The sequence below is a fragment of the Camponotus floridanus genome, unplaced genomic scaffold, assembly GCF_003227725.1.
Source record: "Camponotus floridanus strain SB8 unplaced genomic scaffold, Cflo_v7.5 scaffold25, whole genome shotgun sequence".
NCBI lineage: Eukaryota > Metazoa > Arthropoda > Insecta > Hymenoptera > Formicidae > Camponotus > Camponotus floridanus.
The window spans coordinates 737,973-755,591 of NW_020229381.1; the positions used below are offsets into that span (position 1 = coordinate 737,973).

Sequence of the window (17,619 nt, forward strand, 5' to 3'; positions counted from 1 at the left end):
TCGGTACTTTCTATCCGAGAATAAAGACGGACAATCGGATTATTACGAAAATAAAAGTACTTAACTCCGTGACGTTCCCTCTAATCAAGGAAGTAACGATCAAACAAACGTGCCAGACTGATAGCGCGTACGAATTAATGAGGCGTGCGCATGGATAAGCGTTTTCCGCGTAAACGACTCGATCCCGACGAAGACTCTCTTATTCCGAAATTTTCCGTTATTCCAAATGACTTTTGAAATGTGAGTGACTTTCGAAACGAAACCGCCACGAATATTTATACGCTCGGTGATAATATCGCGCTTCGAGGCGTCAGATTCTTTAATTCTTAACGAGCCTCGTTTTGTAATCATTTCTAAAATCTTTTCGCGTACAAATTTACGAGTTTTATATTTTGTCGTCATATACGATTTTCTAAAAAACCTCTGAAAGATGAAATACTTCTTTTGTCGTAAAGAATTGTATCATGAGTGTAAACATAAAAAAAAATTTTATCTCAAATTAACCTAATATTATTTATACATCTATATATATATATATTTTTTTTTTTTATATATATTTATTACAGACATATCTTTATATATACATCTAGATAATGAATCCTCCAAACGTGTTCGCGTACAAACTATAGGTGGATGGAAGCGAATGACTATTGGATCGTTACCGCGTATCGATTTTTCGATTACTCTAATTCCACTTGGGTATAGGGACGCCTTTCGTCGGGACCTATCGCGCGGAAGCTCCTCGGGATAAAAGCGTGCGTATAATTCGTATCGTGCGTAACGACGATTCGTCGTTGGGGGTGAAGGACGCGCTAGCTGCGTGCCTGCGCACAATCGCCATCTTGTCCTCGCCGAGATCGTGTCCGGACGGACACCGTTGTTACATGCGTACATGCATACATACGTCCAACGCTCGCGCGAATACGTCGCTCTCCTCTCCGGCCGTCGTCGTGTACGTTCCACGTCGCATGTCGCGCGTTACGCGACGTCGGGCCCGCGACGACAGTAACGTCCGCTCGCGCGCTCGACCGCGGGACGTTGCACGGCCGGAGAGAAAGCGATTTCCGTTCCGCGGCTCTACCTCGTCCGAAAACGGACGCGTACTGTCTCCGTTGTTGGGAGCGCCGGTGGTCTCGTATCGTTCGCGATCGTATGGTTCGTGTCGATTCCCGCGCGAGTGAAAATGCATTTCGCCTATTTCTCTCTTCCTCCCCCTCGACGTACTTTTTTATTTGTCTGACTGTCAATCGATTTTAATTTCGGACATTTCCCGATTTGCTCGTAAATTGAATACGGATGCGCGTAGAAACGATCCCTACTTTTCCCTCCGATGTATGTTACGAGTATAAAAAATGTCAGATTTTTTCGCAGGATGTTTTATCATGAATGCCACGAATACTGCGCTGATAATGCAACGAAGTTCCCGCAGTTCGTTTCATTTTTGTCTCGACATAGTTCAACGTGATGAAATTTACTTTCTGTATGAAATATCGTTTAATTATCACATATCCTTTTTCCCCCTTTTTTTTTCCAGAACAGAAGCAACGCATGTTTCACCGAGAATGCATTCCATTTGACGTTAGAAATGTTTGGCAGTATAATCGACTTGTGATTGACGAATCCAGGCCAAAGCAATCTTTGCTGCTTTTGTCCCCATTGATCAATCAAACGATTCCAGATATTTGCAACGAAAACTGGAATTCGCCTTGAAAGCCCTATCACACGATACATCTGAATGATGATTGCAATTATTAATGGCTAAATAAAATTCCATGCTATCTATAATAATTTTATCGATTCTAAAACATCTTTAGTTCATTTAAAATTTCATATACACGACTTTTCGATTTTGCGCGTCCGTGATATATATTTAATGCGTTGTTTAAAAAGTCTGCTCTTCGATGTTATTTTTGATTTGCAATTATCACGAATAATCTTTAATGGAACATTTTTAATCGGCAAAGATAAATATCGCTATTTTCCTCATCTACTTTCTCAATGTCGATGATATCTTATTTATCGAAAAGAATGCGATATCAAAGAAATACACTTTCTATAATGTGATAATATTTATTTTATCTCGCATATCGGCAAAAATCAATGAGAAAAGAAAATATCCATTTCTATGTAGAAATGCATTTGGCGGGCGCACGTCATCGTTTAACGCTAATGTACATATGTTGTCATCGCGCCATTATTACAATCCAATTTCGTCGCGATAATCTTCTCGTCACTTAGCATAATGGAAATTTGTAAAATTGTCGGCGTAATTTATCGAACGAATCCGAATCGAAGCGTAAGAAACGGGGACACCTGGACACACGGCATTAATAATTCAAACGAGCACGTACTCGAATGCGCGACGTACGTTCACGAATCGCGATCGTTCTTAATCCGCGTAGATGTTACATCTTAATTCATCGCGCGTATATCCGTTATCGAGTCACGGAGCTAAATCGCTTAGCGGTTTTGCCACAATTATCTCGGGCCTTCCGCGAGACTGATTGATGATAGTACTTATCGCGTGGCGAATAAAGCTCCGCTTGTCATTGAAGCTCCTATTTCGCGTTCTTCGCGTGTTCGAAAATTACGACACGTACATACGTAACGCACGAGGCGAGATAAATCGAATGCATTAGCCTCGGCCGTTTCTTTTGCGCGATCTCATTGTTTATCTATAATTTTAAATAGATAAATGGATAAATATATATATGGCCCCGATATTTCTTTGTGTGCGTGCGTGTATATGTGCGTTCGATTTTTGCAAAATAATCGCGATTACGCGAGATATCGGATACAGAAATAAGGCAAGAATTCAGGCGCGTATCCACGTGTCCGCTTGTCACACTTATTCTTCGAAGGGCTTCGGGATTTCGTCAGATCCTTTTGACAATCGCGTGTCGAGACTACCTGCCTGCGCGCGCGAAAATGGCGGCGGTTTCCGGTCGAGCTTATGCGCAGTTTCAAATTGCAAATCTCACGCGTGGCGACATCTCCCGATATAATGTATCGATTACCAAGTAAAATTGCCGCTTATTAACGGTAGATAAAACGGTAGATAAAACGGTAGAATTGGATCTAAAAGGATTCGAATTAAAAAATGTAATATTTTTAGTGGGGATGCAAAAAAGAGGATATCTTTCGCGTTAATTACTAATTTTATAACCCACAGACACATGGATAACATGAAAACAAACCATCCATTCGTCTCACTTGGCGACTGAATATATTGAGCAAACAAACGCAGGTATTTCGTTTGATAGAATAAAAGAACATACTTGTCGTTGTAGATTTAATTATTTCGTCCATATATTTTGTCGCGATGTCAAATTAAGACCTTTCTGACTCTTGCTTGATTTATTTGCGACGCATTTCACGCGTGTGTACTTACATCCGAGTTCACAACACGAAGCGTTCGTAGAGGGGGAATGAATAATGAATGACAAATATTCGGAGTTTGCGGAAGATTCGGAGGAGCCATCCATTACGTCGTCGGATCCAAACGAGCGGAAATTAGCGCGCCGGATTCGTATTCAGCGACGTCTAGAAGCGTTAACTAAGTATGTTTTCTTTTTTTTTTGCATTTGATTAATTACATCGCCCTACCCAAGTCGCAAACTGAATGTCAAATATCGCTCTTCTTACTCCTATATATTTTTGTGACATTTTTAATTATTTCAATAATTTCTTCCTATAATTCAAAAATATAATACGATCCGCTTGTCGTGTAAATCAATTTATATTGTAATACTGAAATTATGTACATTTTTGCAATGTTAAAAAAATTGGGTAAAATGACACAGTTGTTTTCTTGCAGAAAAACAGGTCCTGAAGATGAAGAAATTGTCGAAAAGACGCCTATCGAGAAGCAAATATTTGCTAGTTTTGAAGTCTTGGAAAAATTATCGGTGGAAGGAGATGAAGTGGTTGGTCTAACAAATATGTATTTTATATATATTTTACATTGATATTTTTTTAAATACACTTATAATGTATATATGTCTTATTGATATCAAAGAAATATTAGATTAAACGCGATTTCATCAAAATGTGTAGGTATCTTGCGTGAAAGTCGCAAACGATGCTAGAGAACTACAACGACGAAGGGAAGAGCAAAAAATCAGAAGAGAGTTGCTTAAAACACTCGAAGAAGACGAACAGGAATGCATGAAAAGATACAAGGAGATCAATGCAAAATGGTCGAATATTCTTGCGTCTAAAGATCCGTTAGATATACACGCGGAAATGGAAGCTCAAAATGCCAAGTGTTTGGAAATTATGGAGAGGAAAGATGCTGTCATTGCACAATTGCGACAGGAATTGGAAAACGCTGACCTCAAATTTGTTAATGACCAGAAAAATCAGAACGAAGATATAGATTTATTGATCAATAGAATGGACAATCAAGTTAGATATATATATATTTTTTAGAAGTACTTTAATCAGATAAATATATAATTGAAGAACTTGTATATTTTATTTAGATGAACATCATGGCCAAAGCTTATCGTCGCGAATTATCCCTCATCGATGACGTAATCGAATCAGAGCGTAAAGTGTTGCTGCACCATATCACGGAGAAATGGGAAGCGTTGTATAAAAAGTTACAGGAGGACAGTCTCGCGGGATTAGATAGACGAAAAGAAATAATGCGCGAATATGAAGAGGAGATGAAGAGAGTCATAATCGAACATCAGGAAGAATTTCGGGCTCAAAAGATCAGTTTTGAACTTGAGATTCAAAAGCTTCGACAAGAAGTACAGAACACGAAAGCGTTGTGTTTTATGAATATTGAAAAATTGGACTACAGCTACGCCGTGCTTAAACAACGAGAAGACGAAAATGCTATAGTAAAAAATCAACAAAAAAGAAGAATCAATAAGTCAGTATTAAATAGACTTAATTTAGAAATTTAGAAATTAATTAATTCCAAGTTGATTCTTTTAGACTCCAAGATGTTATCAATAATCTGAAAAAGAATTACGCAGAGTTGGAAGAAAATACGAGACTCGAGATACAAAGACTTACCGATCAAGTCATAAAAGCACATAAAAATATTTTGGATTTAGTGGAAAAGTCGAATCATTTTACGAGCGTTAATGATAAGAAATATATGCAAATTTGGGACATGAATGCGAAAAATGCGAATGAATTGCTCGATAAGGTACGCATGCATTAAACTTTTCGACAGTATTGATATTAAGTCAATAACGTATTTCAGATTTTAAATATTGACAAAATTATATATGAACAAGCGTTGGGCCTGGAGTGGGACCCACCTGAGAAAACCTTACTAGAAAAAGAAGATCTGCCATCTTATCGTAATGTGATGTGCACTATAGAAGAAGGTAGCACGATTGATCCTATTTTAATTGATTTTACATTCAATTTTCTTGTCGCATACATGCTAGCATTTTTTAAGAAAATAGAATGGCTGACGAGAAAAAAGCAATATGTAAATCTTACAAACCGGCAAATACTATCGAAGAAATCAATCTAGAAAGACGATTATTGAATCACATCATAAAGCAAATCGCTGATTGTTGCGATTATCTGATTGAAAATAAATTGCTCGAGTTGCTTTTACCTTACACTGCAAAGGATCAGCTAGTTATACGATTAGATAATGTGTTTCAGGTAAATATGACATTCTCTTTTTTCTATTTTTTTTATTTTATTATATTTTCGTGTATTATTAGGCACTGAACATAAAATCCGAAGAGGAGCTTGGCTTCCTTTTAAATTTTTTTCTACCGTACGCGTATTGTCCAACATGTAGCAAAGATATAAGCAAATCTATTTGTGAAACTCCTCCTCCTCCAAAAATGGAGTATGTATAATAAATATGATTATATAATCAAATAATGTACAAAATAATCTCTTGTGAAAGCAAAATGTATTATTTGAGATATTAGCGTTGAACAGTTAGACATCTGCGGAGTTGCCGAAGAATTTACGGATGATGAAGCTAAATTGATTGCCGACGTGAGGGAAGCGATCTGTGACGAGAAACTATCTAGTCCCAGCGTAATAAGTAGTTCATCTCAAAGTTCTCTAACTGAAACATTACTTCCTCTTGCGGAACGCACGTCCACTTCTTTTGCATCTATTAGCGATATTGTCAAAGGTCTACTTTTGAATTTGGCTAAGAATTAGGAGAATTCCATATTGTACAATGAAATAATGATATTAATTTTTTTTGCTTTCATTTACAGATGACGATCAGATGCAACAACGCTTATTGTGCGACAAAGGACACTTGCTTGAAATTGAAACTATGTTTGTCACTAAAGCTTTACGGGAATTTGTAGAAAGATATCATTTTGTTAAATGGAAAGAGCCACAAGCTTTCCAAGAAAAATTAATAGAGAAAAAAACAGTCATATCTCGAAATATGACAATTCAGGATATAACAAATTTTTGGAAACGATACACTGAAATTTTTCCATCAAAAAAAGAACGACTTTGGGATGGCTTATTGATTGGACTTAAAAAATATCATAAAGTGTTAAAAGAAAGACATCAATTAAATGTCGAAATGAAATCTTTACGAAGGCAAAATGCGGAATTACGACGTTTATTGAAAACATATATAATCCAGGTAATGTTAGAAAAAAATACATGAATATGTTTATACACTAAATATCACATTACACTGAAAAATGTTTGAAAAAGTATCATCTTGCATTTTTTTTAGCCTGAGGATGTTGAATCATCACAAGATGATACACAATCTGTTTGCGGCAACATTTAAAATGCAAATATAATATTTATGCACAAATTAAACTTACTTTATGTCTAAATAAATTTAATATATAATTCTCAACATGAGAGACGATGATATAATGTAAATATACATATATATTATATCACTATATATTTGCGATATTTTTCATGATTCTTGTGTAAATTGTGATAGTTGAGACTAATGAATTACAACTTTCACTGCTCGATGAGATTAACATCAATATCAATATGATTTATTAAAGCATATTAATATATATTTGTTTGTTTTCTTATATGTATTATTATCTATCTAGATATATATACACATGTACATATATATGCATGTATATATATATGTATATATATAGTATATATATATATATATAGAAATTTATCTTTCTTTTTCTGTTTAAAACAGTTTTCTATCATTAAAGAACAGCATTTTATTCATTTAAAAAGAATTTGCAGAAACTCAAACTATAAACATGCATAGCCTAAAATTTTAATTGATAGAATATTAAAAATAATCTTTTAGTATATTATATATATATATAATATATATAATTCAATGTAAAATATGCAAGTTTTATATATCTTATGGTTGATATGTAAGACCGCCTGATACAAAGTTGTTTGACAAGGATGGTATTTGACCTTTGGGAGTTGCATTTCGTTTTGTTTTTTTCCAATATGGAACATATCTTTTCTTATTCGGATTCTTAGATCTTCTCACTTTGTCAGCATGTTTCTCCGAATTCATATGCTGCAAATACATAAACGAACAATTTTATATATATGATACATTATGGTACATTTTCAATATAATTATACAAAATGATGTATCTCTAAAGAATTTATGGAGAAATATCATGTTTATGCCAAAGTGAAAGAGTAAAAAAATATTTGTGCATTATTGCATTAAAATAAAACATTAGGCGTGCATATACATATATATATATATATATAAAATTATTGTACCACACTGTATTGAGATTGAGAGTTGAAGAACTTGTTACAAATATCGCAAGAAAGTGAAACTCCTTTTGTGGGACTGGATTGTTGAGAGCTACCAGTTGATGATGCCAACGCGATGCCTTGGGTGACAACCTCTTTGCCATCCCATTCACCTAAGCATCAATGTGCGATCAACACTATCTATGTATCACAACCGCAAAAGCGGTAATTTGTGATAATAAATCAGCTTGAACACTACATTCATGCTATAAAAAGATTGATCATTAATGAGTGTGTAATATTAAATGGAATATATAATTATTAAAATATACGTTTCTGTAACATGTAAAAAAAATTAAACTTTATTTTAGTACAAAAATATTCCATTAATTTACAAACTTTTTATAGCAATGTAAAGAATTATCATTGAATATTACAATCTATATATATATAATATTTATCAATAATAATAATTTTTACATAGTTTTTGTGTTTTTTATATCATGATTGGTTTACAATTCATATTTTAAATTTTTTGTTGAATGTTTCATGTATATTTATATAATAATTAGTTTCATATATAATATGAAACTAATGTTTCACATATAATATGAAACTAATATGAACTAAATAATAAATAATCATTTTTTATTGTGTTTTGAAAAATTAAGTTGCAAATTAGGAAAATATATACAACGCCATTGTGTTATAAAAGTTTAATAATTTGTATCATTTGTTGTTCTAGTTTATTTTCCATCGTGCAATATATTTTATATAAGGTAGTCATTAAAAAATAACAAGAAAATATTTCTATAATACAGTAATATTAAATAAAAAAAAGTAATACATATATGTGTAATATTTGTACAGAAAGATTTTGAGAAGAATAGTCAACTAAATTTAGTTTATTAAATGTAACATGTATGCAAATTGTCGTGACCAATTGCTTTTCACGATGACATGTTAATAAACAAATAAATAATAAATATACAAATATTACTTATATTTCAATAATCATTAAATATTAAATAAATAGTAATAATAAATAACGCATAATAACAACAGATTTGCAATGATTACTAAGCGCTTACTAAGCACTGAAATTGTGTAACAATAAAAGAATGGCAAGCAAGTTAATTTCACATAGTTAGTTTATAGAAAGAAATGAAAAGCAAAAGTAAGCAGCAGCGTCAAGCATGCAAAAGCGAACAATACTAAACTATAAACCAATACAACAGTATTTTTTTCTATTTTATCCAGATACATGAAGCGATTATTTTTAAGACCATACGGCAGTGTTTTTCTTACCATAAAGGATTTATTATTACCTCTCATTAATTTTTTTTTATGACGGCTTCCTGCAAATATATATATTTTATTATAATACTGCAATAATTTACAAATCTTATATATTGCAGTCGATTTATATATCGCAAGGCGATATTTTATATTTATTACCATTAAGATGTGTTTGCAATTGCTGAATAGAGTTGAGGCACACATTACATACATTGCATTTGAGCCCGTTTGTTTCTTCATCCTTTGTAAATGAAATCTTTGTTTCTTCAAGTGTTGCCATTATATTCTTAGATCTTACCTGTGAAATGGTAACATGGAATAATATATATTTGCTTTGCCTGTATAATACACATTATATACATTTGTTATTATTACTAACCTGTTTAGCATGACGTGCACCTTGTAAGTGTGTATCCAATACTGCTTGACTTGTGAAGGAAAGGTCACAGTCTTCACAACGAACGAGAGGTTTTTTCGTGGGCAGATTACCCATTATATTATCAACCACTGCTTTTGTTACAGGATCATCGAGATTGGTGTTCATAACATCCTCTGATGGTAGAGCCATTTTTCTAATAAAAATATATTAATTAATTAAATATTAAAAGAATATAATGTTAAACGAATCTCGAGTCAAAGATGACATATTTGATTAACGAATCGAAAATGATACAGACAAGATTGAAAACATGTACCGAACGAACATCAAAAACTAAGAATCTTTATAAATATTAATCATTTTAATAAATGATTACGCCTCTTACAACGTACCGTCGTATGAGAGCTTTATCTAATCCGTAAAGGTTTTTCAGTCTTGTTAACTTACAATAACACAATTATTGCCTATGCTACGTGTAATAATTATAAAATCTCGAATATAATTCGATTATTAAACACAAAATTATGCAAATATAATATTACCGTTACAATCCTGTTCGGTGTAAAGCGTATCGTGTAAGCCGCTGTTATGGGTACACAAATATTTTTTGCACTCGGCTCTTGCCGAGCGTGAATACCGTGTAAATATATACCGTTCTTTGAAATCACACTCACTGTCCTCGAATAGCACGGAATAATGACAACGCGCGACCTACAACACCGTCTGTCTTTTATAGCTACACCTCTACTATACTTTTCATCTCTCTCTTCTCTTCTCCCTAATTGTACATCTATTTCGCTTTAAGTGCAAAAAGGGTAAATAGCGCAGAGCTCCGAGGCACCATAAACCTATAAGCATGGAGATTGCCTATGAGACGACCAATGAGAAGCTCTCGTTTCATTACGGCACGGCTATTGGCCCTACGATGATTGCGATGTCCACGTTCGCGAATTTTACAAATTTTCAAACGTCATGTTCGTTATGTCACATGTATAATAGAGCTCGTATCGAAATTTAGATGATTAATAGTAACTTTTATTAATATTTTAATACATCGGAAAATGCGATGCATCGTTGAGCCTTCGTATTACGATTGTAGCTATTAAATGACATAAAAATCTTCTCGCCGATCGCGTTATGCGAGAGCAGAAAATATTGAAATATTTCGCCACATTTTATTGCCATGAATTTATCAGCATTTCCTACACGTTTATACGATTTATTGCACGAATATAGATTGTTTTATAGTTTACGATCTTATCTATGAAAACGTCATACGATGCGTAAGATTCGTCCAATCATCGCGAATAATTGGCGAATATCGCGGTTCGATGCGGCCTAAAGACAACAGCCAATTAGAAGTCTGGCTTTTACGTACGGTCTGACGGCAGTGGGCGCGTGTGCGTATGCGCTCATATAGGTGCTCGTCGCGAAATATAGTAGCAGCCATCTTATATTTTGTGTCGGAGAAAAACAATTTGACCGTACAAATGTTTCGCGATTGCCCGTGAAGCCGCTCGACGACGGGAGGCGGTGCGCTCGATGAGGCGCGACGTTTTTCGACCCTAGACCCGGACCACTACATTAGCAAAGGTACGTAACGAACGACGATCGCTCGAATCCTCTCCTACGGAGACGCACAACACATCCCCTCCCCATCCCTCACTCGCGGCCCCCGCTCGCGAGGAATCCGGTTCCGCCGTGAAAATATATTTCGACGTTTCTCCATCGTCGCTCTTTTAAAAATAGAGCGGCTCGCGTCACCGGGCTGAACGTCTCTTCACGACGGCGTTGCGCCGTGCACGACGGCATCGCCGTAAAAGTTATGCAATCAGCTGATCGTTTGGCTACTCTCTGTCACTTGTCAACGATAAATGTCAAAGCGTCTCGGTATAACCTGACATAACCGTACGCGCGCGACAGCCAATCGCGATAATAATCGCGCGTAGCTTATTTCGGGGCGTGTATCGCTACTCTAGATTCTTGTTTTTATCCAGGTGGATTGGTACGCAGGATATGAGCAGTTTGTCAAGCGCAACCTGACTCTGCTCCCCCATCAGCAAGCGGCGCAGCAGCAGCAGGACGAGCAGTCTCAGCAGCTGGCTCCACCGCAGCAGACTGATATAATGACGTCTATGTTCGAACAACAGATTAAGAGCGAACCCATGGGGTTCTATTCTGTTGCTTCCAGTCGTTCGGATGGATCCAACTCTATAGTGAATTTGTCCGATGATCGAGAGGACCTCTCTCAGCAAGAAGGTCATTTGCAGCCCCAGCAGCCGACGTTACAGTTGAATCAGCAGCAAAGCCAGCAGCAGAGTCAACAACAGACGCAACAGAATCAGCAACAGCAAAATCAGGGTATGCAGCAGGACTCGCCCGGTCGTCAGTCTACGGGTCAACAGACCGTCAAGGAGGGCTCACGGTCGAAGCCTCAACCTTGCAAAGTTTGCGGCAAGGTACTGTCTTCTGCTTCGTCCTACTATGTGCATATGAAACTTCATTCGGGGAATAAGCCCTATCATTGTACGGTATGCGAGGCGAGTTTTTGTCGCAAACCTTATTTAGAAGTACACATGAGGACGCACACGGGCGAACGACCCTTTCAATGTGAGCTATGTTTGAAAAGGTTTACTCAAAAGAGCAGCCTCAATACTCATAAACGGGTGCACACGGGGGAACGGCCGTATGCATGCGACATTTGCCAGAAACGTTTCGCTGTGAAGAGCTACGTCACGGCGCATCGTTGGAGCCACGTAGCCGAGAAACCGCTGGTTTGCGAACGATGTTCCCTCACGTTCACGTCCAAAAGTCAATTTGCGATTCACATCCGTACACACACCGCCAGTACCACTTACGAGTGCAATATCTGTGGACGTACGTTCGTACGTGACAGTTATCTGATAAGGCATCAAAATCGGGTGCATCGTGACATGAATCAGAGCAGCTCGAATCACAATCCGCCGACGCCGCAGAGTAGCGGCGCCGGCACTCCGGGCACCGGTTTCGAGAGTCCGGTCTGTGATTTGCGCTACAGCGAGGGACCCTCGTCATTGGATGGTCTCGCGGGAGCCAAGGGCACGGGCATAGCCGCGGAGATCGCTAGTTTAGCCAAGCAGAACAATCTACAGCTTCCACTACCGCTGCTACATCCGCAGACCACCAACTAGTGTTTAGATGGCAGCAACATCGTCACCCAGCCCCTGCCGCAACACCAATCACCGCAGCAAGTAGTATGTCCCACCTCGGCGTCTTCGCCGTTCACACTTAACTCACCTATGTCTCACACCGAGCACACGAGCACACCGCAGAGTGTCTACCAAACGATGAGCTCCTCCAATCCCTTGGACAGCTCCAGTTCCCAACTCTATCCGCCCTTGTCGTCCCCTCTAGACCCGACATCGGAGCCACAACATTCGCATCATTCGCACCAGCTGCATCGCGGCATCCCTCCGCCAGGTCTTCACCCCGCGCTCTATTTGTACGCTCATTACTCGAATACGAGCCCCGCGATCTCGTATTCGGAATATATTCAGCGTAACAATTGAACGCGAGTTTTCATCTAGCATCGATCGACTTTCAACGATTGTACGATAATATCAGTAAACCTGGTGCTATTTAATCGGCTGATCAAAGTGCCTATCGAGCATCCTATATACTTCCGATTCGTAACAACGGATGCTCGCTCGTCACTCGGTTTAGGGGTATGCTTTTGATCAAACAGGTGTACGACGACACAATTGATCAATTGTAATTGCTGCTCGAAAAAAGAAAAGAACGTTTGCTAATACTTTGTGTTCATCTAATGAATTTTATACTCAAGAGCATCTTTTTTAACACGAGATTGAATAGCACCCGCTCGAGGCGCGGTTTCCAATCGCCAAGCGATCAGATCGTACCGACATACAACTATGTATATATATATATACATATATATATATATATCGTTCCAATGATTCAATCATTATGCACGATGCTAGCTGAAATCGAAGCGTGTAACATTTCTAAGTCTCCACAATTTCGGCACTCTTATTTCGTCTGATTTTTATAATCACATCTCTGCGAGTATACATATACATATATACGTGTGTGTATATATATATTATGCGTGAACCATTACACATACACACACATACACGTACACATATTTATATTATATTTTTAAAGGAGTTTAGTCACTTGGATCTGTGATATAGATAGTAATTATTATCTACAATGTTTAAACTATTGGTTTACACTATTTTCATGAATATCAAAAGGAGGGAAAAGGAAAAGCAATGTCACGGAACGAAATTTTATCTACTTTGGTTTCTACCGAAGATGTTTGGTAGACACCCTACTATTAATTTTACAACAGTAGTAACAACAACACTATATAGGCTAATGCCTGTGTCTCTCATTGTCACTCTACTATTATTCTAACTAATCCTACCACCACCACGTCTATCACCACCACCGACATTTCCCCAACTATATATTACTATCACTATTATTACGACTATTACTATATTATCATCGCCACTATTACTCTACTGCTATTATGTACTACTAAGCTATTAAACTATTATCATTAGCGCTAGGAATACACACACCCCACACACACACACACACACACACACACACACACACACACACACACACACACACGCACGCGTTTATTTCGCCAATCACGTGTAGCGCATTCGATCCGTCACATAGTCGTCATGGTTTCTCTTTAGCTTGAAACGCGCTACGAGAATTCCTTATGTTGCTTTTCTCTTTTAGATCATAGAACGTTTATCCCTTCGCAACGTTAGTGGATACATTCGTTGTGACGCGGTGCGCGTTTTTGTGATAAAAAAATGGTTCTTCGTTAGAGGATAGAGCACAGCTTTGAATCAGTTCTATAGTTGTACTTACTTTCCACATATCGAAGTGTGTGTACAAATATATTGTATATATACATATACGACGTACGGATGTATTATAAAGCGGAAGTAGTAGAGGGTGCGAGTCGTAAATGGAAAAAAAAATCTTCTATTACGTAAAAGGCGCAATAGGCTGTTGATTCTTCGCGAATATTGTCTTAGAGCTATTAGTTTATTATTATCTCCTGTTCTTACTAACGTCGTTGCAATCGTCTGTGCAAGCGCGAGGGAACCATGACAACCGCGCGTATAGAGCTGGAGAAGTAGTTTCACTAAGTGCACATCTTATATACGATTATCATTTTTGAGTAATCGATCTAAGATAGTTGCGACTACGTGTAAATGCAATTCACCCATTATTAAATGCGCGTTAGATAGAGCTACGAAGATACACAAATCGAACAAGAAAGCTATATATATTTGCGCTAGTGTGCCTCTCGAACCCCCTTGTATCGTGGTTCTCTCTTTTTTCTCCTCTCTCTTTCTATCTCTCTCTTTCTCTCTTTCGATTTAATTTTCACATCGTAAAATGATCAAAATGATCCTGCGCGCGTATGCCTGAGGCTTTCGATTTAAAGAGTATGCAAAGTCACACCTGGGTAAGACTGATTTTTACTGTAATGGACTGTCAGATACGAAAACGTTTATTCTCTTTTTTTTCTCTTTTTCTCTCTTGTTCTATATACTTACTCTCTCTTTTCTTTCTAATTGCTGTTTCTAATTGAAAGGAGACGCATGTAAGCGCGCTGAGGAAGGATGCGATAAAATCTTTCATTAATAAAAAAGAGCCGCGTAAAACATTTTTGGATGACAAAATCAGTTACATAATTGAAAAATTATTACTTAAATTTTCATTGTTCTATTAATTAAATATATCGTAGTTAATTCATTAATTACAACTGATCACATTAATTAAAATTTAATAAGCGATTATTAAATAAATCATACGTAAAATCAAAGATAAAACCGTGAATGCATAACTTTTGATTCACGATCAATTGAGGAACGAGATATAATAAGAGAAAAACAATTGATCTTTTTATCGGCTAGTCATTGGGCAGCTCTGCGAGATATTAATTATACTATTAAAGCTGTGATTAAAGCCTCCGTGCATATGACTGCGCAGCTCATAATTATAGCGGTATATATATATATACATATATATATATATATATATATATATTTTGTAGCTTATTATAAATATGTAAAGTAAAAAGTAGATAGATTAGAGACATCTCTAAAAATCGCAATCGATCGATTAATCATAAACTTCGATCTCCTTCTCTTTTTTTTCGTTTTAACTATACATGTTCGCAGTGTTGGGCAAAAAAAGACATATATTTAGACATCGTATGTGTCATTTAGGATAATTACACACACGTGAGAATATTTAAAGAGTGTTTTATACAAGCGCGCGCGTATAGGCTGCGAGGATTTATGTTTTATAAATTTTTATATAATCGTCATACTGTTTGAAATAGAGATTTTGTTTTCAGGCAGCTAATTTTATCTTATCTAACTATTCTAAACCGATATCTCTCAGAGTATATTAATCTGCGAAATGTCAATTGATGTTTACGCTGCACATAATTTATTACCAGTATTCAAACGCAGATTTAATTTATATTACTTAAATGTTTAAAGAAAAGATAATGTACGAAGTACATTTATTTGATTAAAAAGGCTTTAATTTAAGAATCTACGTTCCTAAACGTTAAGGATGGAATTGCACAAAAAACCGGCGATTACTTTTTAAAATTTTATATCAAATTAATTTCGCAATCTAAGGAGTTTATTTACCAAAAGCAACAATCTCCAGTTTAGAAAATTATAATTGAAAATTAATTGAAAATTATAATTACGTTTCTAAATAAACGTAATCGATAAATTTTAGCCAAGATTGTAATTTGCGTCCTAAAAATGTAGTGAGATTTTAGCTATGTTATTCAATACTTAGTATACAAACTATTTCAGACAGTATATCGCATACGTATAGACTATATGTATGTATTTTTAGGATATTGCCCAGCACTGAGATTATAATCGAAACTTCCGAATCGGTAATAACGATCTCACGCTACAACATCGATTGCTTTTCCATGCGACGTATTTGAGTTCGTGGCATGTATATCAAAAAATATGTATTTTCGTAAGAAGAGGGCACAAAATATAGGTCCTTTCTTCAAGAGAGCACTCGTCGGACCAATACATATGTACATATAAAAAAGTGATAAAAATGAAAAAAAGAAAAAGACGTTCCGTGGCGCTTCTAAAGTGCAAAATACGTCTGCAAAAAGTGCTATACTTATTATACACGGCAAACGAATATTCGTTGTAAAAATGCGCGAACGTGAGATGCACATTTCTTTATTCATTTTTTTTTTTTTTTTTTTTTTTCGTTTTTATTGATTGCTCTGTTTATAGATCTTTTTAATCCTCTAACTACCGAATAGAATTTCGATGCTTCTTGTGAGCACGAAAGATTTTCTTTTATTATTTATTATTAAGTATTTAAAAATAATTTTCTTTGTTTTTTTCTTTATGTGTGAAATGAAACGTCATGAGTTAAATCGATAAGTTACAAATCTAGAATCCGTATTTGTATCAAAGATTTCATCTGCGATGTTTGACTGAATCGTCTTGAGATGATTGATATCAAAAGTTCGAGAATGTAATATTGACTCTGTTCTACTTTTCTCCTGTCCGTGACTAAAATAGGCTCGCGCTAGTTTATTTTAGTTCTACGGTTGATATTCCGTCACATAATGTTCTTGATTATTTCCGGTAGTTGGAAAATCGATTATCATCGTAACAGAGATATCGCATCGCTTCGTACTGATTCATCATTCTCCACTTTGCATTACAATGTCAGAGAGCAATCTACTATGCTACATTGACGATATGATTTTGTAAGATCGATTTTACCGTAGCAAGTCTACGAAAAATTGGACGAAAGGGTATATTTTACCCTGATTATAACATATTGAGGACGCGAGAACGTGATAAGTAATGTCACTAATCGCACGTAAGAACGAAAAGGACGACTCGTGTCACACGCGGACGTGTAATTTCGAAATTTATTATATAAAAGCACTTTGTGTACATAATGTATAATCAGTAAAGGAATCAAAAGACGTATTGCGCTATGAGACGTGAGCTTCTACGTAGAATATAATTCAAGTTACCGCTTATATATTTCAAGATGATTTTTACGAATATTGATGAGATTGCAAACAAGAAATGATTTTTACGCTACGCGGGTTTCATGCGAATAATAATAGTTGGATTAATAACTATCAAGTCGCAATAATGAACACGTTCAGCTGAAAAGAAAACTGTTGTGTGTTTAATACT

At 36.1% G+C, this 17,619-nt stretch overlaps 3 protein-coding genes across 5 annotated transcripts; 2 read left to right on the plus strand and 1 right to left on the minus strand.

Moving 5' to 3' along the window:
• The first annotated feature begins 606 nt into the window (after positions 1 to 606).
• Positions 607 to 6,993, plus strand: LOC105249801 (dynein regulatory complex protein 1). Of its 3 annotated transcripts, none has more exons than XM_025409205.1 (13): positions 607 to 1,155; positions 3,173 to 3,247; positions 3,336 to 3,560; positions 3,818 to 3,926; positions 4,057 to 4,407; positions 4,485 to 4,882; positions 4,948 to 5,164; positions 5,222 to 5,348; positions 5,423 to 5,637; positions 5,700 to 5,830; positions 5,916 to 6,127; positions 6,216 to 6,601; positions 6,698 to 6,993. In XM_025409205.1, the coding sequence occupies exons 3-13, from the start codon at positions 3,436 to 3,438 to the stop codon at positions 6,752 to 6,754; spliced, it is 2,328 nt and encodes a 775-aa protein (XP_025264990.1). In that variant the 5' UTR covers positions 607 to 1,155; positions 3,173 to 3,247; positions 3,336 to 3,435; the 3' UTR covers positions 6,755 to 6,993. The 3 variants fall into 3 exon arrangements, with proteins under 3 accessions (XP_025264990.1, XP_025264991.1, XP_025264992.1); XM_025409206.1 differs by having other exon boundaries at positions 3,399 to 3,560; XM_025409207.1 differs by having other exon boundaries at positions 3,413 to 3,560.
• Positions 6,994 to 7,297: 304 nt separating this feature from the next.
• Positions 7,298 to 10,093, minus strand: LOC105249802 (zinc finger protein 346). Its single transcript, XM_011255549.3, has 6 exons — positions 9,901 to 10,093; positions 9,359 to 9,551; positions 9,139 to 9,277; positions 9,009 to 9,038; positions 7,705 to 7,853; positions 7,298 to 7,489 (listed from the first exon to the last, which is right to left on the minus strand). The coding sequence occupies exons 2-6, from the start codon at positions 9,545 to 9,547 to the stop codon at positions 7,322 to 7,324; spliced, it is 675 nt and encodes a 224-aa protein (XP_011253851.1). The 5' UTR covers positions 9,548 to 9,551; positions 9,901 to 10,093; the 3' UTR covers positions 7,298 to 7,321.
• Positions 10,094 to 10,719: 626 nt separating this feature from the next.
• On the plus strand, positions 10,720 to 13,441 carry LOC105249803 (zinc finger protein 2 homolog). The gene is made up of 2 exons (XM_011255550.3): positions 10,720 to 10,951; positions 11,356 to 13,441. Exon 2 carries the CDS (start codon positions 11,485 to 11,487, stop codon positions 12,526 to 12,528), a length of 1,044 nt encoding a protein of 347 aa, XP_011253852.1. The 5' UTR covers positions 10,720 to 10,951; positions 11,356 to 11,484; the 3' UTR covers positions 12,529 to 13,441.
• Positions 13,442 to 17,619: the final 4,178 nt, after the last annotated feature.

Excerpts from the sequence above, each read along its gene's own strand:
- LOC105249803 (XM_011255550.3), top strand. The coding sequence starts at position 11,485 with ATGACGTCTATGTTCGAACAACAGATTAAGAGCGAACCCATGGGGTTC.
- LOC105249801 (XM_025409205.1), top strand. The coding sequence starts at position 3,436 with ATGAATGACAAATATTCGGAGTTTGCGGAAGATTCGGAGGAGCCATCC. Across the intron at positions 4,883-4,947 it reads CAAAAAAGAAGAATCAATAA|ACTCCAAGATGTTATCAATA; the intron begins GTCAGTATTAAA and ends TGATTCTTTTAG. Across the intron at positions 5,165-5,221 it reads CGAATGAATTGCTCGATAAG|ATTTTAAATATTGACAAAAT; the intron begins GTACGCATGCAT and ends AACGTATTTCAG.
- LOC105249802 (XM_011255549.3), bottom strand. The coding sequence starts at position 9,547 with ATGGCTCTACCATCAGAGGATGTTATGAACACCAATCTCGATGATCCT. Across the intron at positions 9,278-9,358 it reads GTGCACGTCATGCTAAACAG|GTAAGATCTAAGAATATAAT; the intron begins GTTAGTAATAAT and ends ACCATTTCACAG. Across the intron at positions 7,490-7,704 it reads CTCAATCTCAATACAGTGTG|CATATGAATTCGGAGAAACA; the intron begins GTACAATAATTT and ends ATGTATTTGCAG.